Raw genomic sequence first — 22,453 nt, forward strand, 5'->3', positions numbered from 1 at the left:
GGATTGTTTGGGTGGCGGGACTGTTTCAAACCCAGGGACCAGCATGTGCCAAAGCAACTGAGTCAGTTGCAGTCCCTGCTCTCATGCTCACCCACCGCAGGCCCAGCCTCCCACTCTTGAAGTGAAATATATGTAGTCCCAGCCACAAGCCACATTCCGTGTGGCACCTGAAACCACAGACTATCAGGGCTAGGAGAACACTTAGAAATCACCCAGTCTGACTATCCCATTCACTGATGGAGCGACTGAGGCATGAAAGCAGATGAAACCTGCCTGAGGTCCCCGCAGCACTGAATATTACATTAAGGAGTTCAGCCAGTGTCCTGAGGGTTTAGGGAGTCACTGGGGGTTTCCCTGGGGATTTAGGCAAGGGTGTGGCATGGCCAGATGTGACCATGTCTTGAATCCTGGATCCACCAACAATCAGCTACATTTCGTAACTTCCCTGAGCCTCAGTTTCCTAATTTGCAAAATGGGGAGTATAACACCTGCCTCACAAGGTCCTTGTCAGGTGATGAAATGATGCTTGAAAAGTGTCTGGCCCCGTGTCTGGAACATAATTAGTTTTCTTCCCACTTTTTATTTTATTTTATTATTATTATTATTTATTTTATTTTATTTTTTTGCAGTACGCGGGCCTCTCACTGTTGTGGCCCCTCCCGTTGCGGAGCACAAGCTCCAGATGCGCAGGCTCAGCGGCTATGGCTCATGGGCCCAGCCGCTCCGCAGCATGTGGGATCCTCCTGGACTGGGGCACGAACCCGCGTCCCCCACATCAGCAGGCAGACTCTCAACCACTGCGCCACCAGGGAAGCCCTCTTCCCACTTTTTAAATGTGCTTCTTGATGATTTTTGAAGTTGTCCTGGTTGTCCCCAATAATTAGGAGGACAGTGGTAAGTTATTCATCCTAGCTATGAACTGGTTCACCATAATTTGCTTGGTAACTGCAGACATTGGAAGTTGCTTAGAGTGGGAATTGAGAGGTAGGAGGAGAGCAGAGATAGTGGGGGTTTGAGGAAGTGAAGGAACAAATACAGCTCAAGAAATTGGAGACCTGAGGGGCTGGTGGGCCCTCCCACCTCTCCTCCCTTTTCTTTTATACCCCTATCTGCCCTGGCTGCCTCCTGCTTCCTGCTCTGCATCTGACAGCTCTCCAAGGCCCTAGGCTGCCTGGTCCCCAGCTGGTGCCACTCCTCCCTCCTGCAATCTGACCCAGGCAAGCCTGTCTCTCCTTCATTCCTTCCACCCCTGCCAGCTGCTCCCTCCTTGCTCCATCTCCCAAGGCCCATACTCTAATCCACACTGGACATTCACACTGTGGCTTCTAGCCCATCAGTCCATCTCCACTTGGTGTAAGGTGGTCCCCCTTATGCCACTCACTACCAGCTCAGGTCTCCCATCAGACACAGTAAGGACAGCTGGGTTCCCTGGGTGTACCCGCTCATAGGGCCCTCTCAGCTTTCCAGTCTCCACCATATCAGCCTCAGTTTTCCCTGCCTAGAAAATCGGAGTCAGGAACAATAGTTTCTTATCTTATTTATTTATTTGTTTGTTTGTTTATTTATGGCTTTGTTGGGTCTTCGTTTCTGTGCGAGGGCTGTCTGTAGTTGCGGCGAGCAGGGGCCACTCTTCATCGCTGTACATGGGCCTCAAACTGTCGCAGCCTCTCTTGTTGCGGAGCACAGGCTCCAGACGCGCAGGCTCAGTAGTTGTGGCTCACGGGCCTAGTTGCTCCGCGGCATGTGGGATCTTCCCAGACCAGGGCTCGAACCCGTGTCCCCTGCATTGGCAGGCAGATTCTCAACCACTGCGCCACCAGGGAAGCCCAGGAACAATAGTTTCTGTTGTGGAAGGAACCTGAGGGATTATCTGGTCTAGACATGTCACCAGGTACCAGCTATGAGCAATCTGGCCTGCCTACAGAATCTAAGGCTGCATCCAAGCTCCAGAGAAAGGAGGACTGTGGTCAATTAGCAATGTCTGCCAGGCACCACTGCAATTGATTAGCAATGTCTGCCATGAGTGCAGTTTTATGAATGCCAGATATTGCTATTCATGATCTGGTCCAACTTTTCAGAGTCAAGGATACTTGAGATAGATAGGTATAAAATCAAGAGCAATATTTTCCCATGAGGCCATATCAGATGGTGCCTGGACACCGAATAAGATAAATCTGACTCCTTTTAGTGAAAAAGATATTTCCCTTACAATCCTTCTGCATTTTCTCAAGGAAGAAGTCTCTGTTTGGTTTTGGCATGTCTTCATCAGCTTCCCAACACTTGCTTATCTCCCCTTTAAACTAAGAGATAGAGCAGATTTCCAGCAGGCAATAAATTGAAACATTTTGTTTTAGTGTACTTACTTTGTACCATTATCTTTTATTTATACTGAATATCAGTTTTCCCATTTACAGAACCAATATAAAATTTTTTCTTTAAATAAAAGTATTAAACAAAAAGTGAATTGATTTAAAGAAAAATATTAAGTAAACAATAAAAAAGATGGTACACACAAATCATTAAAATATATATATATACACACATGACCAAAGCCTGAGAAATGTAACCCTCCCAAGAATTCTGCAAAGTGGAAATTCACTTGTAGAGAGATTTCCTGGTTTGCCCGAGGACACACAGCAAAGCTGTGGGCACTGAGCTTGGGTCTGATGCTCTCCTCAGGACTGAGGAGACTTATGGCCCAGAACACACAGCATCATATGGCAGGAGGTGGGAAGTGCGATGGCCCGGTAATTAAGCTATTCCATGGTAAGGATCCAAGACTCAGACAACCTCAGGAAAAGGGAGTTTATTTGGGACACAGAAGAAACAGGAATCCTGAGTGAAATGCAGTAACCCCCTGGGGAGCAGGAGTATCAGTAATAGGAGCCCAGGCCCCTCTGCTAACTCCTCTCTAGCTTTTTGGGGCTCTTCTCCACATGCACCTGCTCCTTGGGGCCACCCTCCCGCCCTGTATTCAAATGCCCAAGACCGAGAGAAACCTGATTGGCCAGCTCAGGCCCGGCCTCCCTGATTGGACACAGCTTCTGTTCTAAGTCATCTCATAGGCTGCTGATGAACCTATGGGTGGGCTTGTGTCAGGTGCCCAATCAGCTGCAAGCATGGCCTATAAATGCAGGCACTGTGTTTTTGGGGTTAGCTGGGACCTGCTGGGGTTCGTGCCTTCCGTAGAACTCTAGTCAAGAAGAGAGGCTGTGATAGGCATCACAGGTGTGATCAGTGCCAGGGACAGAGGGAAGAGAAGTGGACGGGTGGTGGGGAGCACCGAGAAGGAAGGGGTTAGCTGTGTGTGGCGGGGGCGACTGCCACGTGAGGGGATGAGCCTCTCGCTGAAGCGGGCATGCTGGAATCTAATGGGCCTGGATCGCCGCCTCTCCAAGTCTTGACCTCAGAAATGTCAAGGCGCCAGGAGTGCTCCTGTGAGGTGGATGGTACCCCCTGCATGAAGGCAGCTGGGCACAGGGAGCCCAGGCAAGATGATGCCAGATAGTTCATCAGTTCACCCGGGGAATATGATGGAGTGCCAAGTGCACTGTGCCAAGTGTAGTGAGTGGAGCTGCCATCTGGAGGTGGTGTGCCAGCCCCTGAGCTGCAGAAAAGACCAGTGGAGGCTGGAGTGGGAGGGGTCCAAGGGAGGGCTCCCTGTGACAGCATCAGGACCTGCCACTAGGAGGGGTTTGCTTTCCAGCAGCATGCTTACTGTGAAGCCACTGTGGAAAGATCCAGCCGGTGTCCACTTTGCTGGGGCATTTGTGTCCATACTTGGGCCACAGCGTTAAGGATGTTGTAGCCAAACATTCAAAGGTCACAAGAGATCCCAAAGGGGAAGTGACAGGGCCACTTTGTTCAGCCACCCTGTGACCCTGAGAGCCTCTCCCTCCAGCACCGAATCTCAAAGTTTGCGCACATTGAAGGAGGTGGTGTTTCCCTTCCAGGGAAACAGAACTGACACTTGAAGGATAAAGGGAGCTTGTCACCTAGATGAGGGATGAGAGGGCACCCCAGGCACAGGGAAGAGCATGTGTAAAGGTGTGGGGGAATGAGGGAGCTCCAAGCGGCTCAGTAGGACTCTTGGGAGGCTACCAGAAGGGAATGTCCCAACACGATGCTGGAGGGGCAAGGGGAGGGCCAAGAAGTGGTGCTGAGGGCAGTGGGGAGCCACGGCAGGGTTTTAAACCCGGAGCAGCATAGCCCTCTTTGTGTTCTAGAAAGAGCACTCTGGTTGTCCTGTGGTAGGTGGGTGCGAGGGGGTGTGACTGGGGCAGGAAGCCCTGTGAGGAGCGCAGGGTGAAGGCCCGTGGAGAACCCCGAATTCTCCCTGAAGAGGAGCTGCAGGGCTGGAGAGGAGGGACGCTTCAGAGGCAAAACCTGCAGGACTCCACGACTGATGAGGGAGTGCGGAGTCAAAGTGCCTCTCCCCCCGAAGTTCTTGCCTTGGGCCTTAGGACCAGGGAGCAGCAAATGAGGTGTGGAAGTGAACAGCCGCGTATGCAAGGCTGCGTGAGGGCCCTCTGGCCAGAGATGGCTGGGGGCAGCCGGACACTGAGCCGGACACTTGTCAGCAATGGACAAGCCTCACAGACAGAGAGTCCTCAGCTGGGCCTGGTGCAACAGCAGAAGGCCACCTGTCTCCCAGCCCTGGCCGTCTGTCTACACTGTGTGAGCCGGGTCCTGATCCTGGAGCTCTTGGAGGGACAGGTAGGCATCAGTGTTCAGGGTCAGGCAGGAGGTGGGGTCCCGGACTTGGCCTTGCCCAGGAGAGCTGGCCCAGGGGAAGCCAGCCCCCTCCCTCGGGCTGCGGACAGGCACCTCCTCTCCTGCTTCTCCCAGCGCATGCTCCGGGGATGACTGCAAATCCACCAGGTCAGGGGCTTCCGGGGTGGCGGGCCCCAGGGATTGGGGGGCCCAGTCTCCAGGAACTGCCTCCTGCGGGGCGGGGGGCAGCCTCTCTTCACCAGCCCCAATGCCCCCCAGGGCAGTGTTCGGGGGGCCTGGGCCACCGAGGAGACTGGGGGAGAAGAGCAGCAGGTCGTCCCCAGAGGGGAAGGTGCAGTAGGCATCCTCCTCCCCTGGCGGAGGCGGCAGGGGTGGGAGGAGAGCCCCCTCTGGCACCCCGGGCCCACCCTCATCGGGCTCCTCCGTGAAGGGGTCGTAGGCAAAGTACACCTGGCAGGCCTCGATCTCCAGCGCGTCTGGGAGGTGGAAGAAGAAGTAGCCCTGGTTGGTGAAGCAGCTGGTCACCGAGTGGCCGCTGGTCTCGGTTGAGGATGACGAGCCCTTGTCCTGCTGCTGCAGAAGGAGCAGCTGCGTGGCCTTGGCGTCCCTGTCCAGCACCTCCAGTGGGGAGATCTCGGGCACTGGGCCGCTGGGACTGAAGGAGGATGAGGGGAAGGGTGAGGAGAGCCACTTCTGCCAGGAGAAAGAACAGAGGGAGGGTGAGCGGCCACCTCTTCCAGACTCAGCAACATCCCCTAACTCGTCCTCCTTCAGCAGTCCGCTCAGGGCTGCCCCCTCCAGGAAGCCCTCCTTGACTGTAGCCCCCACCTCCCAAACACACACACACACACACAAACCCTGCGCACTGGTTTGGGGAACCCTCTGCATCAGCCCAGGGGGAGTGGCTGTTTCCCAGCCCCAGCACAGGCCTTCCTAGCTCGCTGTAGGTGCCCAGGGGATGTCTTGGTTCAACGTGTGACTGTTTATCGAGCAGCTCCTGTGAGCCTGGTGCCGCTCTCGGTCCTGGGAACATAGCAATTGGTAGAATCCTCAGAGTGTCTGGTGGGGACCAGTGCAAGTGTGTGAACCAACCAACCACTGCTGAAGCAGAAAGCGTCCCGAGAGCACATCACGGTCACCATACAGATGCCCAGAGAGGGCCTGTGCCCTGGCCCTGATCACACAGCCAGCAGGTGGAAGAGCTGGGCCCCAGGTTCCCCACTCACACTGCCATGGAACCATCTCCAGTGGGGAGCTAATTGTCCCCCAGTTGACCACTCCCTCCTGGTACCCTGCAGCCCTCCACACCCGCCCCCCACGCCCTCCATCCACAGAGAGAGGAAAGCACCCATCAGAGCACTTCTCAGTTGCTCTGGAGTCCACAGAGGCCTGGCAAGGAACAGGGAGACCCGGGTTCCAGCCCTGGCGCTGGCACTCTGTAGCTGTGTGACCCTGGGCAGTTCACTGCACCTCTCTGAGCCTCAATTCCACAACATTTAGCTGCCTTTTTCCTGACTTCCTCACTATGGGCCAGCAGAGAGATGTTAAAGAAGAAAATGAAGGTGGAAATACCTGGCACAGGTAAAATGCAGACTACCCAGCAGAGGTGTAGGGGAGTGTTCACCCCTCAGGGCAGGGTGATGGGGCCTCAAGAGGGTGCACTTGAGAACCCCCAACAGCCTTCTGTCCTGGGAGCCCTCTGCAGCTGGACTGTGGTCCCCCCAGTACAGGGACCAGGCCTGATGGGACCAGGCCCCCTGCACTCTTGTGCCCAGCACAGGGCCTAGGGGCCCAGTTGATGTTCTGCAGATGAATTAATGGACCAGAAGAGAAACATCCTGGTTCTCCATCCCCGGAGCGAGTTCCCGGGGCTGAGCCACTCGACAAAATCTACCCCCTCCCCCAAACCAGGAGTTCATGTGACAGAGAAAAGGCCGAGAGAGAGGGACAGCGAGGACAAACTAAGGATGGCAAAGAGGGATAGCAGGCTAGGGAGGTAGGGCAAGAGCCAGGTCAGGTGTGGCTCCAACGCTAGAAGCAGCAGCGGAGGGCAGGGCCAGGCAGCAGTGCTGTGCAGTGGCCAGAAGAAGAAGAGGGCAGGCCTGGGGCCGGCACTGGTGTGCTGGGCCTCGCTGGGCCACCCTCAGAGGTGTGTGTGGTCAGGCACTTCCTGGGCCTAGGCCTCCATCCACAATGCCCTGAAGCGCAGGTGGGCGGGGGGCACAGGAAGAAACTCATCCCCCTTCACATACACTGGCACACGCACTCCCAGGTCCCACAGGCAGGGCAGTGGGCCTTGCAGTCTTGGAGCCAGAGGTTCTGGGGCAGAGAGAGAGAGAGCAGCTGGCCTGTCACCCACATGCAAAGGAGAGGGTGGGGTCCCTCTTGGCCAGCCCCCAGTCACATCATGCATCCCCAGGGCCTCCTCAGGATACCCCCTCCACAGCAGGCCTGGGCCAGGCATCTAGACCTGGGGATGACCTCGTGGGAAGATGGAGTGGCTTGCAACTCTCTAGAAAGGACCCCAGTCCCACCTCAAAATGTCCTAAGCCCATAGAATGAGAAGGACTTCAAGGCAGAAGAGGTCTGAGGATGCATGTAGTCCTGCCTCCAGCCGGTTCCAATGTAGGAATCCCTTCTGCCATGTGGCTGACACATAGTCAGCCAAGGCTGACTTGAATACCTCTGTTGATGGGGGGCTCACCACATTTAGGGCTGAAGGAGGCATTTTAAGGAGATACATTCCCCCACATCAAGAGTGCTGTAGGTAAGCTACCCCCAGTCTTGGGAGTCTTCCAAAGAATTCCAGAAGGGGCTCTGATCAGCCCTGATAGAGAACACCAAAGCCAGCTCCTGACAGCTCTGGTCCAGCATGGTTTTCCAGCCCCTCAACTTTCCTCCTGGCTTCTCTCTGCCCCCACCTCACCCCCCACCCACCAACACCGATCCACGGAGCCTAGAGTGGGGGTGGGGTGGTAGAAGCAGCCCACCACATCCCCCTACCCCGTAGAAACTTCCTTCCTGAAGCATGTGTGGGCTGAGGGAGGGGAGACGACTAAACTTTAAATGGGGCTGAGTGTTCTGACATGTGGGCGTGCACTTTTAAAATGAATCTGTGTTTTGTAACTAGAAATGCCTGGAGGCCTTGCTAACGTCTGTGATAAGTCACGGAGCCTGGCCAGGGAGTTTCTGCAAAGAGCAGGGAAAGCACTAGCCCCACGGAGCAGGTCTGCACAGGGAGCGGGGTGGAGAGAACTTGCACCTGGCAAATCCTGCTCCATCAACAGCCTGGTGCCAGTAATTCTGGCTAGAGCTTCGTGAGCACTTGCTGTGTGCCAGGCAATGTCCTTGGGACCATACACATAGTAACATTATCCCCCCCCACCACCCATCAGTTTACAGGTGAGGAAACTGAGACACCGAGAGGTTCTATAACTTGCCCAAGGCCACACAGCCAGGAAGTGGTGGAGCCAGGGTTAGAGCCTAGGCAGTCTGGCTCAGACGGGAGTTGCCTGAGAACACCGGGGAAAGGGGCCCGTGCCCACACGCAAGGCAGCTCACTTTACATTTCTTCTTCCACAAAGGGCAAAAACCTGCTGTTCCTGCACCTCCTCCCCACCCATTCCACACCACTGCCCACCCTCTGGCCAGCCCGTGCCAGCTGCCTACTGTGTCCTCCACCTCCAGACTCCTACCTGGAAATCTCCTCCATGCTCGGAGCTCAGCTGGGAAAAGAACTCCGAGGGGTCTGGGATGTGACACTTCAGAACCTTCTTCAGCCTGGACAGGGGAGAGGAAGGGAGGGGAGGAGGGTGAGAAGGGAAGGGGGCCGCAGTGTCCTGCCATCAGCCCCGCAGCTCTGAGGGCAGGGCGCCGAGCTGTTCATTTATTTTGTCGGTATTGATTGTGTGCCCAGTAAGGGAGGGTATTGTGCTGGGCACTGGGGACACAAAAACAGCCAACAGAGAATGTCCCTGCCCTTAAGGAACTGATATTCTAATGGGGAGCTAGACAGTGAAGCAAGTGTGCAAGTTTACCATTCATTGTAATGTGGAGACAGAGGGCAGGATGCCATGCAAGAGAAGGATGTGAGGGTGGGGGACCATGCAAGCCAGAGCAGTAGGGGACAAAGAAGACTGGAGCAGACTGAACCAAGAGGAGGGAGGTAGGAGAGAGGCCAGATGGTGGGCCACCTAGTCAAGGCTGCCATGGACGGTGGTTCAAGCTGTGCACTGCCCAAGGGCACCTGGGGTTTTTTGGGGGGTGGGGGTGGTGGTGAATGGAGGCTGAATTCCAGCCCATGCTCTGCTTGCCAAGCTAAGTTCCCCAGTATCTGTGTGCATCTGCCTCAAGTTGTATGCCATAGCCTCAAGACCCCAGAAAACCTGGCTGCCACCCAGAGGTCCAGGCTCAGGTCCCGAACTCCTTTCTGGTCTCTGGCCACACCCACCTCCCTGCATTTTCAGTTCCTGGAATGCTCCTGCCTTGTTCCCACCCAGGATCTTTGCACAAGCTATTTCCTCCTCCTGAGGTGTGCTCCCTGACCCTTCCCTGCTTGGTTCACTTCTCCTCCAGATTTCAGTGGAATCATTACTTCCTCAGAGAAGCACCCCCCCGACTCCCGCCCACCCCTTAGCTGAGGTTCCTTTCCCTGTTGTCTGCTTTCAGTACATATGGTACCTTCCTTCCTTCACCAGCCTAATCACGTGTGTCGTTACAAACGTGCATGATTAAGATGTATCTGCCTTCCCCCATGGGACTGTGGGTCCATGAAGATGGGACGACATGCCTGTGGTTGCCCTTGCGTTCCCAGCATCAGCACCGTACCCAGCCCAGGTCTAGGACTCAGTAAATAAAGGAATAAACAAATGAGTGCTCAGACGCATGAGGACCCCCCCAACACACAGGCAGCTGGCACGTGAGCACACACATACTCAAGCCCTGGGCATGATGCTCTGGGCAGGGCTCCCGTGGGGCTCTCCCTGCCCCACTCCCCTCGGGCTGGTTCCATGGGCTTCCATCTTTGGCGGAAAGGCCAGGTGTTAGGCAGGGAGGGCTCTTGGGAGGGCAGAGGGAGCACTGGAGAGTGAGAGCAGGGGGCTCAGCCCAGAACCTGACCTGGCGGGTAGGGGGTCGTGTCAGACAGGAGGATGAAGGACAGGGAAGGGAGCGCTCTTACCACGGCCTGTTGTACCGAAAGATGGTCAGAAAGTAAACCAAGAGGGCGAAAACAAAAGTGCAGCCGAGGCCCAACACGATGTGGTCCATCCAAGGAAGGAGCAGGGTCTTCTTCCTGGTTGCTGCCCGGGGTGGGAGGAGGAGAAGGGGAGGGGTTAGAGAAGTGCCCCCACCCACCCTAGCTCAATCCAGCATCCCCCACCCATGACCTGGTGCTGAGGGACAGGCCGACCTCTGACCCAAGGCCTTTACAGGGTCCCAGCTGGTCCAGCAGAACTGCTGTGTGCCCAGCCAACATGGGGCATCGCAACCAACATGCTTCCTCACAGCTTCCCTGCCTCGGTACCATGGTACCCACTTTACAGATGAGGAAACAGGCTAACAGGTGAAAACAGCCCACCCCTGACCTCGGCAGAAACCAAGAGTTTGAAGTTTCAGGGTGGAGAGAGTGGAAGGAGCCTCACCGGCCTCCCCACTAACTCACAAGGCCAATGGCAAGTCCCACCCCCTCACTGATTCCCTGTTCCCATCTGTAAAACACGCCCATGTTGCCCACCCTGTGGGTCACATCAAGTGAGCTAATTATGGCCAAAGGGCTCCATACCTACACCCCAAGCCTCCCGGCACCAGCCACTGCCTCCTGCCGGAGTTGCATCCCCACCCCAGCTCCCCATCAGTACCTGCAGGCCTTGTCCTGAAGACCAGGGGCTGGCTCCAGGGGCTCCAAGCCTCGTGGCTGCCTAGCTGGGGCCTGGCCCGCACCTGAAGCTCATACAGCGTGTCTGGAGCCAGCGTCTCCAGGGAGATCCATTGCTGGTTCTGCCTGAGGCTCAGCAGTGGGGTGTCCTGGGGCAGAAACAGGGCTGTCAGACCAGAGGGGTCCCCACTGCCTACCTCACCTCCTGTGGCAGGGCTGGCCGAGACGCCGAGCAGAACAGCACCTTCCTTTCTTCCCTCCAGCCACCTGCCCTCCACTGTCCCCTCATCCTACAGAAAGGCTGCCTGACTACCCAGTTGCTGGGGCCCAAAACTCCAGGGTCATCCTAAACCCCTCCCACATCCAAAGCCATCTGCCAATCAGCTGGTTCCACGTCCAGAACCTGGTTCCACCTCTGGAAACTATTTCTGCACCCTTCCGCCTTCTCTCCACTCCTTTCTCCTCCAGGTCTGAGCTCCCACCACCTCTGGGCACCATACAAGGTCGCCCTGCTTCCCCTCCCCCCCACCCCCGTGCTCTGCTATAGTCTATTCACCCCTCGACCAGAAAGAGGGATTTCCCAAACACTTCTCCCACCTCTGTATCACCCTTTTTGCTTTTCTTCCGGTGCCCTAGACACACAGGCTATGTCTTGCCTTTGCAATGGCTTTTTCTTCTGCTTGGAAGACCCTCCCCAGATCCTCAAAAGGTCAGCTCCTGCTTGAGCCCCAGATCTCAGAAAGGCCTTCCCTAGTCACCTGAGTCTGAAGTAGCCTGGCCCAGCCCTTCTCAACTGCGTTATCACATTTAATTTTCATGATAGTATGTATCAACATCCCATAGTCTCCTCTTTCTGGGTGCCGACTGTCTGCCCCCATCCCCCATGTGAGTTTCCTGAGAGCAGGCAGCCCATCAGGCCCGCCCTCCACTCTCTCCCCGCATCTAGCACGTTGTAGGTACTCAGTGAATGTTTGTTGAGTGAGTGAGCGAATAAAGGAATGGATAAGTGAATGAGTAACCAACCAACCCCTATGGACTTGTTTTTGGTTTTTGGGGGTTTTTTTTTTGGCAGCACCCCTTGGCATGTGGGACCTTATTTCCCCGACCAGGGATCGAACCCACGCCCCCTACAGGGGAAGGGTGGAGTCTTAACCACTGGACCATCAGGAAGTCCCAACTCCCGTGGACTTGGACCACACTGGATTTGAAGAGGGAAGGGTGGCTGCCCAGGGCCTCTGAAATCTCCAAAGAGGGCAGTCGCCTGCCTCTTGGCTTTGTAAATCTTGCCTGGAATCCACCACCAGCTGGACCCCTGGGGTGTCAGGGGACACACGGAGGGAGGGGGAAGCAGGGCAGGCAGTACAGAGGAGTGGCAGGGGTTGCTTAGTGCCTTCTGTGGCTTTGCTGAGATGAAGGATGGACAGGGTGATGAGGACAGGAAGGAATCAGGGCAGGTCGGGATGGAGCTAGGTACTCACCTCCCAGCTGTGGCCCGGGGACCTTGTCCGGACCTCAAACTCCACATTGCTTTGAATGTAGTGGGAGAACTGGGAGACATTCCAGGTTACGTTGCATCTGCGGGTCCCTATGTGGACGACTTGGAGGGAGTGGGGGGGCATCAGACGAACTGGAGACGGGAAGAGAAAAAAGGAGAGAGAAAAAGCTTGGGGGACACCGGAGGCTGATGCTGAGATGAGAAACCGTGCCGGGCTCCCACCTCCACCTTTGCACGTGCTGCTCCTCCCTCCCTGCGTTCCCTTTCCCCGGAGACTGGCAGGTCCCTGCTCAAATATCACATATTCAGAGAAGCCTTCCCCAACCACCCACCACTCTCTGTCCCCCTCACCTGTTTCATTTCTCTTCCTAGCACTTATCAACACCCAACGTATTAAACATCTACTTCTGGTCCTTTATTCATTTTCTGTCTCCCCCACCAGACTCTGAGCTCACTGAGGGCAACGACTTGATTCTTTCGGGTATCCTTGGTGCCTGGAACATTACCTGGCACATGGTAGGCCCTTGATTAAATACCTGCTGAATGAATGAATCAAGACAGCCTTTCTCTGCACTCAGAATTGATCAGAGAGTTTTACCTGGATCATCTCATTTATTTTATTTAATTCTATCTCATCAACCTTATATGATTGTAAGATTGTATGATTCTGAAGTTCAATTGTTCTAAATTTTTATACTTCTGGGACTCTGTAGAACCACACAAATAATAATAAGCAAATGTTTATTGAGCATGTGCTAAGTAGTTTCTGTGTCTTGGCTTATAGACTCCTTACAGCAACCACGGGCAGCGGGTAATTGGTTATTCCCACTTTACAGATGAGGAAACTGAGGCTCAGACATGTTAAATGATCTGCCAATCAGATTACACTCAATTAAGGCAGGGCTGCATGTAGGACCCTGGATCACACCCTCTGCCCCCGTCTCTTACCTAGAGATGACCTCCAAGTTCGGGAAGGGAAGGGGGTGAAGGCTGGGGGTGGGGCAGGGCACGCAGTTGTTCAACAAACCTTCCCAGAGCACTGCCCAGATCGAGCCTGATGCTGAGTATTCAGAATGGAGACATAGGGATGGCAGAGGCTCTACCCTCAGGGAAGTTCACAGCCCAATGAGGGAGACAGACCCATAATCAGGCAGCAAAGACCCAGGACATAAACACCCTGAAAGAGGTGGGGGAGTCTGGGAAGGACTCCTGGAGGAGGTGACTCTTCACTGAGCCTTGAAGGGTGAGTGGGAATTTTCCGGGTGGGAAGAGCCTTCCAAGCAGTGGGGCCAGCGCGTGTAAGGACTCAGAGGCATGGATGGGCAACTTGAATCTGGAGAGCTGGGCTTTGGTGTGGCAGGAATATAGGCCATGAGAGGAGGCGTGCTGGAGAGGGAGGCCAGGCCAAGTGGCCTTGAACGCCAGAGTAGGGACCCGGGACTTCATCCCAAGTTCAGCGGGCAGTGGGTTGGTCAGATGTAGGCATGGAAGCTGATGGGGAGAGAATGGAGCAGGGTGATCCCAGAGCAGGAGACAGGGAGGGAGGTGCCCACCCCTCCAACCCCCTCCCAGCCCCACCCTGGAGTCCTCTCTCACTGTTGTCAAAGGGCTTGAAATTCTGGGTCATCATCCTCCTCCACCTCTCCCCTTCGCGGCACATCACGGTCAAGCTGATGACGTCAACTATGGTCAGTTTCTGAGACTGCAAGGGAAGGAGGCCAGGGATGTAGCTGCCAGCAGCTGGTGCGGGGACGGGGAGGCTGCTGGGATGAGGACGGGGGAAGACAGGAGGGGAGACCGCGACTGCGACAAGCTGGATCCCCTCCCTGAGCCCCTCCGCCTAAGGCAGGGCTCAGCAAGCTTTCTGAAAAGGGTCAGTTAGTTAATATTTTTGACTTTGCAGGTCATGTGGTCTCTGTCACAACTATTCAACTTTGCCGTTGTCGTGTGAAAACAGCCATGAGAAAACATGAGAGCGAATGCACTTGGCTGTGTGCCAATAAAACTTTATTTATAAAAACAGGCAGCAGGCTGGTTTTGGCCCATGGGCCATAGTAATTTGTCAATCCCTGATCCAAGTGAAGTGAGCTGCCTTGGGAGGGAGGGAGTTCCCCATCACAAGAGGTGTGCAAGCAGGATGAGCCCCCAAGAAGGTGCAGGTCCGGACCTACGCTTGCATTATAGCTCTGAGTGTGAAAACTTCCTCTCCCATCTCTCTCCAGCCCCGCACCCTCACTTTTCTGGAAGGAAATGGCCAGGAACTGAGCATCTCCTGTGGGCAGGCACTGTTCAGGTACCTTAGGCGCTTCTCTGGCTGATGCTCACAGCTGTCCATCCACACACTGCAGGTTAGAAACCTGAGGCTGGGATTGGTTAAGGGACTTGCCTCAAATCACACAACTGGTCAGCAGGGGAGCCTGGATGCAAACTCAGGCCTCTGCATCCAGAGCCCCACAGAGACTGTAGCCCTGGCCAAGTGAACAGCTTATGGCGGCCTCCTCCCTGTGCGGAGGGCAGCTCTGCAGCCCTGCAGGAGGAGGGTCTGGTGCAGGCTCTGTTAGCATCTGCATTCCGGGGTCCGGGGTGGTGTTTTCAGGCCCAGGACCCCGGGCACAGCCCCTCTGACCTGCCGCAGGGCCCACTGTGAGCAAACCTTGACCTTGATCGTCAGAGTTCCTGGAGGGGAGAACAACTGCTTTGTCTCCAGCCCGAGGACCCTGCCCCAGCCGTCTACCAGCTGCTGCGGGGGCCAGATTTTCCCAGATAATAATAGTACCATCACATTATTAGAGTAAGTCCCCTACATATGAACGAGTCCCGTTCCGAGAGCACGTTCGTAAGTCCAATTTGTTCGTTAAGTCCAACAAAGTTAGCCTAGGTACCCAACTAACACAATCGGCTATATGCCACTGCTTTTATGCTTGCTTCCACCAGGCATCCCGGGCTTGAAATAAAGATCCTGTACTACTGTACTCTATACAGTACTGTACAGTAAAGTGCAAAAAGCACAACCACTTGTAGAGGATGCACACACGTGACAATGTACGCCAGACACGTGACCTAACTTACACGATTAGACATGCAAACGCACACACGCACCTTTGGAAGTTTGCAGCTTGAAGGTTCGTATGTAGGGGACTTACTGTATTATTATTAATGTAATTGTCATTGTTGCAAAGATGCCAATTATACATTCTGCTGAGTACTGACCCTGTGCCAGGCACTCTATTAAGCACCTCACGTATATTATCTCATTTAATTTTCTCAGTACCCAATGAGACGGACATAATTACTATTCTCATCCTACAGGTGAGGAGACTGAAGCACAGAGAGGCCGAGGGACTTGCCTAAGGCCACACAGCTAGATGGGGCCAGGATCTGAAGCCAGACCATCTGCAGAGCTCAAGGGGATGGGCACAGCAATCTGGTTCGAGGGGCTCTGCCTTTATCAGCTACACACTGTGTCATGTGAGCTCATCTCCACATTCTCCTGCTCCTAGAGAATGTATAGAACCTGATAAGGGTTGGAAACTGTGGCCTGGGCATCCCTGGTGCCCACCGCTGCCAAGAAGGGTTTGCCAGACAATAATGTGATGCACACCCACATGGACACAGCCTCCTGCTCTTTGAGAGGCAGCCTAGTGCAAGGTTGAAAGGCCCAGGCTGGGGGTCTCACAGACCTGGGTTCAATCCCAGCTCTGCCTCTCCCTGGTTATGTGACTTGGGCAGGGACCTCACCTCTCTGAGCCTCAGTTTCCTCACTGGTAAGAAGGGGACAGTGCTGGTACCCACGCCCGGTCGTAAGGATCCCCTGGCAATCGTGTCAAGTGCATGTCCCGTTCTGGGTGGCATTCGCTTGATCCTCAGAACAACCCTACCAGGCAAGGATCGTTATTATTCCCTTTTACAGAAGGGTTAACTGGGACTCAGAAGATGCTCAACATCACCCAGCTGGTATACGTTGGAGCCAGGGATGGAACCCGGACCGTCCAGCTGTGCAATCCACGCTGCTAACCCCACCCCACCCTGTACTTGCCCAGACCTCGGGAGGTGTCGGATATGGAGGTTATGATGACTAGTAGGTGCTCTCCCCACTTGATAAGGAAGCCAGGAGTATCACAGGCTCCACAAAGCACGGGGGACACAGCAGGAGCGGAGGCAGAGTGGCCGATGCCTCACGTACCTCAGATCCCTCGACCCCCAGGTCAGGCCTCTGTTCTCCTTGGATGCCACCTCCCTCCTTCTGCCTCTTCCGCCCCAGAAGCCGGCTCTGCCGCAGCCCCTGGCCACTGGGCTTGCTGGGCCCCAGCTCCTTCCCCGGAAGGACGCCCCCTCTGCACCCACCGGCCTCCTGGCCTCTCCCCTCAGCTATGGCTACTCACATCTGGGGGTCCTAGGATGAGGTTACATGCCCAGGATCCCGGCTTCACTGGGAGCAGCTCACAGGATTCGTTCCACTGCCTTTCAAGACAAAAGAACCCCCTTAGAAGAAAAAGAGGGACCCCCCCCAGAGCTGGCCCTTGGGAGAGTCCCCATGCAGCATTGCTGGTCTGTGCCCAGGCTCTATGCCAACCCCCACGTGCCCACCTCCCTTCGTGAGCATATTTTCCTGCCTCTTCATCCCAGCCAGGCCTCACAGCGGCTAAACTGATCTAGAAACAAACCAGTTCAGGACACACGGCCTTCCCCGCCTAAAGTCCTCCAAAGTCTCCCCAGAGGGTTTAGGGTGAAGATGATCCTTGATGGTGCCTTCAGAGCCCCTTGTAATCACCATCCCCCTGGGAGCCAAAGCCACCTCTGCTGGCTGCCACCAGGATGTTTGGATCACGGTGACACTCCACCACCTCCTTCCCAGTCTCCAGTCTCCCCAGCCACGCCCCAGTTCCCTATCCCCACAGCTGCCCTAGGCATCTGTCACAATCCCAGGTTACTCAGAAAGTTTGAGGATCGCCCTGTTGCCCCCTTTGCCTCCAACACTGAGTCCAGCCTCGGCATAGCAGGTGAGCAGCTCAGTGTCCCCAAACTACCTCGTCTGGCTCATGCCCAGCCCCTCCACTGCAGCCTGGACTGCACGCCCCACTGCCATTCAGGTTCCAGGAGTCTAAATATCCGACCCCCGAGTTCTTCCAGACTCCTGTGACACCAAGAGTCTGTGGGTCCTATTAGTCCAAGATTCTCAAAGTGCAGAGCTCTTGGGGTCTGAGAGCTAGGATTTCAATAGTCTAAAAGTCAGTGACGATCAGATCTCACCTCCCTGAGATTCTGTACATTTGTCTGTCGACCCCCCACACACCTTTTATCCGGCTGGGCATGGATGTGGCAGGTCGTGACCTGCAGTCCCCCATCCTGGCTCCAGGCACAGGAGATATTGGCTCTCGAGTTGTAGAAGCACGTGAGCTTGGAAGCATCTGCTGGTAAGATGAAGCGTGCGTGGCTGGCTGTAGGGTGCCCATGGCCCTCTGGGGTTCGCCCGACACTCCTGCACCTACCAGGTGAGGAAGTAGTCAATCCTGGCAGGCAGAGAAGGGGTTCGTGAATCCAGAGACAAGAAGACGGTGTTGGGCTTCCCTGGTGGCGCAGTGGTTGAGAATCTGCCTGCTAATGCAGGGGACACGGGTTCAAGCCCTGGTCTCGGAGGATCCCACATGCCGTGGAGCAACTAGGCCCGTGAGCCACAACTACTGAGCCTGCGCGTCTGGAGCCTGTGCTCCGCAACAAGAGAGGTCACCATAGTGAGAGGCCCACGCCCCGCGGTGAAGAGTGGCCCCCGCTTGCCACAACTAGAGAAAGCCCTCGCACAGAAACGAAGATGCAACACAGCAAAAATAAATTAATTAATTAATAAACTCCTACCCCCAACATCTTAAAAAAAAAAGAAGAAGAAGACAGTGTCTTCCTGTGGCTTGGAGGGGCACGTGGGTGTGGTGCGGGCAGGTGGAGGGCCGAGGGAGAAGGTGGATACCTGGTCTGTGGTCCCACTGCCCCGCTCCCCCCCGCCTCCTGCCCCAGTAGATGGAGCTTAGGGGTCCTGGAAGAAGTTCTAGAAGGGCCTTGGCCTCCTCCCTGAGGGAAAGCACAGCGGTCCAGATGCCAGGGTCCTCACCGTTCACCGATGTAGATGCCCGAGGGATGGCCAGGGGCCAGAGGAGGACAAGGAGGGACAGACACCAGGACAGAGCAGGAGCCGCCATCATATCCACGGGTGGGAGCTGGGGAAGGGAGCCCTGGTTGGAGGAAGAAGGGGAGAGAACATGAGTGAGCACCCAGCCACGTCCTCCCCTGCCCAAGAGACAGGCTGGGCCCTGTCCTCTCAAGGTGCACCCCTCTGCTTCCACCATGCCAGCCTTAGGGCCTTTGTATCTGTTGGTCCCTCTATCCCATACATGTTCTTTCCTTCCCTTTTGAGATTCTGGGACCCATGTTGTCATTGCTGAAAGGACTCTCAGAGCAGGCCCAGCCCCTTGTTCAAAAGTTGGGGAAACTGAGGCCTAGAAAGAGGAAAGATTTGCTTACGTCCACATAGGGAGGCCAGCTCAGAGCTGGAATTAGAACCCACCTCCTCTCTACCTGGCTGCTCCCTTAATCACACCAAAGCTATTTGTCAAGAGGTTCCTCTACGCTGGGCTCTATTTCAAATTCTTTAACTACAGCAATAAGAGCATCTACTGGAGATACGCTCATTATCCCCATTTTTCAGATGAGAAACTGAGGCACAGAGAGGTGAGGCAGATTACCTAAGGTCACACAGCGGATAAGAGGCAGCTGTGGAATCTGAGCCAGAGTAGACTGCCTGGAGTCCACTAAACGTGTGCTGACTGCCTCACAACAATACCTCGCAGCAGTACTCGTGGAGAGAGTGGAGTGGGGGGTAGGGACTGAACACCCACCCTGTGCCAGGCACTTCCCGTACACCAGCTTATGTAATCTGCCCAGCAACAGGGGCTGGGTGCGTGCATTGTCCCCTTACACAGATGAGGAGACCAAGGCTCCAAGCTGTTAACCCGCCCAAGGTCACATCGCAGAAGAGGCAGAGCTGGGATTCCGGTCCCCGCGCTCCAGCCCAAAGCCCATTCCCTCACATCGTTCTGCCCTGCCCAGACCCTGTCCCAGGCGCTGGCCCCAGAGGTAAGGCCCACAGTATCCATCCCCACCCCGGGGAGTCAGGGGCCGGCAGGGGCCTGGCCGACCAGTGGGCATCTGGCCTGTGTGTGGAAAGGAGCCCAGAGAAGTACCCGGGGGCACCTCCTTGCCCGTCCCACTATCCCCACAGGGCAACACTCCCGGAGCGGACCTGGTTGCCTCTTTCTTTGGACCCTCCAACCCCCTATAGCAAAGGGCGCAGGGTTGGGACCCCAAAGGGCACAGAGCCCAGGCAAGGGGCTCCAGCAAGACCCCTGTGCCCCTTACTCATTGATCCTGGCCCTGGGGTAGGAGCCCTGTGGATCCCCTGGAGGGTGTCACCTGGGGCCGGACCCTCGCCAGCAGGGCCAGCCAGGACCAGGACAGGATCTGGCACAGAGCCTCAGGGTGAGAGGAGGTGGGTGGAGGCAAAGATGTGCAAGATCACAGGAAGGTCAGGGCCAAACCACAGCCCCAGCCAAAGCGAGTTGGGCAGGAGAAATAGCATCATCTAGAATGAGCTCCCCTCCACCTATAGCCGAAAGAGTGCAGCAGTGAACCCCAAGAGGGCAAAGCGCAAGGAGGATGCAGGGGGCAGGGTGAGGAGGGCTGCTAGCAGTCCCCAAGGCTGCACCCTCCTGCAGAGGAGGAAACTGAGTCTCAGGTAGGTTAAGGAACCTGCTCAAAGTCACAGAGCAAGGAAGAGGCCCAGCCTCAGGGAGGGCAAGTGGGACCTCTGAGTCCCCAGTGCCTTCCATCGTGGATCCTCACGCACACCCACGCACGTGTGCCCTGCCCTTTGTGACTGCAAAGCCGATCACACTTACTGACTCACTAGGTCCCCACCGCAGCCCTGAGAGCGCGTGTTGTCATCATTTGATAGATACCAAGACTAATGCTCAGAGCTGCCCAAGGGATGGGACTCAAACCCAGGTCGTCTGATGTCAAGTTAGAAGAAGAGGATAACAATGGTGACGATGGTGATAATGGTGATGGTGATGATGAAGATGAAGATGATGATAGTGGTGATACTGACTAATACTCAGCCCTCACGCTGCCCGGCACTGTCATTAGCGCTTTGCAGATATTACCTCATTTAAAGTTCACAGCAACCCCATGAGTAGGTACCATTATGACTCCTTTTATCAGATGAGGAGACTGAGGTACTCGTTAAGCCTCTTGGGGTAAAGCTGGGATTTGAACTCAGTCAGTTGTAGTCTGAGGCTCTGCCAGGGCTGACATCATGGGATGTAGGGTACAGGGCGCCTGGGGGAGGACATGAAGCATGAGCTTGGTAGCCGGAGACACGTCCTACCTGATCTCTGACCTTGATGGACCCCGTCTCCCCTCATCCTCTCTGGCCAAACCCCCCACCACGGGGCTCCCTCTTGCTGTTTAAGTCTGGGGGCGCCTCCCCAGCTGGGCGTGGGATGCTGGTTGTGGGGGAAGTAGGGGGACCCTTGGGGATGGCTCTGCTTCTCAGATGCTCCAAACACAGTTAAGGGTGGGAGGTCTCGGTCCCCAGGAGTGGAGGGAGAGCCTGACCCGCAGGGAGCCCCAGAGATGGAGTCCCATCCCCTCTGGAAGCACCTGGAGAGCCTACTGACCTGCCTGGTCACACAGCCAAGTGAGGGACAAAGCTGAACTTGAACCCAGGGGTCCAGCCTCCAGCCCAGGGCTCCCAGAAACCTCGCAGCACACTCACTTCATAGCCAGGTCTCAGAGGCATCCCTCTCTTTTCCCCTCGCCCCACAGCTTCCTAAGGTATCCTTTACACAGGGGCACCTCCCGGTGTAAGCCACATCTCTCCCACCCACATCCCACACCTCCTCTGGGCATCCAGCACATCTGAGACTCAGCTGGCCTTGCCCCTCCCAGGACTCCCACCTCCTTCCCCACCCCTCTGGGTTGGGGGGCCCAGCACAGGGCCTGGGGAAACCCCTCATCCCAAGTAGCCCCCGGCCTCCCATGGGGAGAGCTGGGAGGGAGGGAAAGCCTAGGACCAGGGACCAGCTTTTCCTCAAGCCAGAGCCATGAGAGCAGGGCCTGCCTTGTCACTGGGGGATTCTAAGTTAAGGTTGGGGGTGAAGGCTGGCAGATGGGAGTTCAGGCAGAAACTTCTGGAGGATCTGAGTCAGAGCTGAAAGTCATCCCCGTGACCTTCACCTCCAGCCCCCTGGCTGGTGGCAGGGGCCAGGAGGGAGCCCCTGGTACCCGGGGACCGGGTAGGGGCAGGGTAAGGGCAAGGTGAGACTTTACCTAGCTGGGACATGGGGTTGCGGCGTGGTCTCTCTGCTTCTCTCCACTGCTGGGACTGCAGCCATCTCCCCAGGGCCCAGCTCCGGCTCCCTCGGCCCAGGTAGTAGACGGCTGATGGGGCCAGCCGCCAGACTAAAACCCCAGGGCCAGCCCACTTCCTGTGCAGAGGATGGAGGGGGCAAGGCCTGGGGTGGGGAGGCGGGGGAGATCTGGCTGGTTAGAAAGCCTGAAACTCCTGTAGCACCAGGGGCCAGATAAAGATCTCCCTCCTCCGCTGGGGGTGGTGAGGGAATGGGGGGGTCGGGGGGGGGCACTGTGCGTATTGCGGCAGGAGGCGTGAGTATACACCCTCACACACATGCTGTCTCTCACTCTCAGATAGATGCCTTGCTGCATACAGGAGCCCATGGGGGCAAGGCCCCTTCTTTTCCCTCCTACTCCATCTCACAGGCCACCTCAAGCCTCTGAGACCTTCATCCGGTCACACACAGTAACACCCAGACCTCACACAAACATGTCCCTTTAGGTGTACCCCAGACATGGGATAAGACACCCCAACTTGCTGAGACTTCCCTTTTCACCCAGCCTTCCAGGAAGCCCCTTACTCAGTTTAGCATTCAGAGGTGACTATCTGGTGGGCTTTGCAAACAATTTGATGGTTACTTATTGAACATTCTAGAACCTTCCTCTTCTTCTCAAGTCATGGTTTATAATCCCTTTTTCCTCCTTTTTGGGGAGGAGGGATCAGTTCAGGCCTTTTTTTTTTTTTTTAATGATTAAAAGTGACAGATCCCTCTTTGGAAAGGTGCATGTCTATCTATGTGCAGTGTCACAGGCCCAGGGACCCCGTGAGGCTCCATCCAGTGTCAGAAGAAGCAGCTCTGTTGTCCCCTGATTTTCAACTCTGCCTCCGGGGGTCTTCCTGTGAGCTGCTGTTTCTCCCAGAAAAGGGAATGGGGAGAACAGGAGGG

The 22,453-nt window shown here is 55.7% G+C and overlaps 1 protein-coding gene across 1 annotated transcript; it reads right to left on the minus strand.

Annotated features, from left to right (window-relative positions):
• Positions 1-2,358: 2,358 nt before the first annotated feature.
• IL2RB (interleukin 2 receptor subunit beta) lies at positions 2,359-21,574 on the minus strand. The gene is made up of 10 exons (XM_082634957.1): positions 21,483-21,574; positions 18,208-18,328; positions 17,398-17,614; positions 16,487-16,565; positions 13,701-13,806; positions 12,088-12,236; positions 10,593-10,758; positions 9,914-10,034; positions 8,430-8,514; positions 2,359-5,427 (listed from the first exon to the last, which is right to left on the minus strand). The coding sequence occupies exons 2-10, from the start codon at positions 18,296-18,298 to the stop codon at positions 4,669-4,671; spliced, it is 1,773 nt and encodes a 590-aa protein (XP_082491083.1). The 5' UTR covers positions 18,299-18,328; positions 21,483-21,574; the 3' UTR covers positions 2,359-4,668.
• Positions 21,575-22,453: the final 879 nt, after the last annotated feature.

Source organism: Mesoplodon mirus (assembly GCF_964341445.2).
Source record: "Mesoplodon mirus genome assembly, chromosome: 11".
Taxonomy (NCBI): Eukaryota; Metazoa; Chordata; class Mammalia; order Artiodactyla; family Ziphiidae; genus Mesoplodon; species Mesoplodon mirus.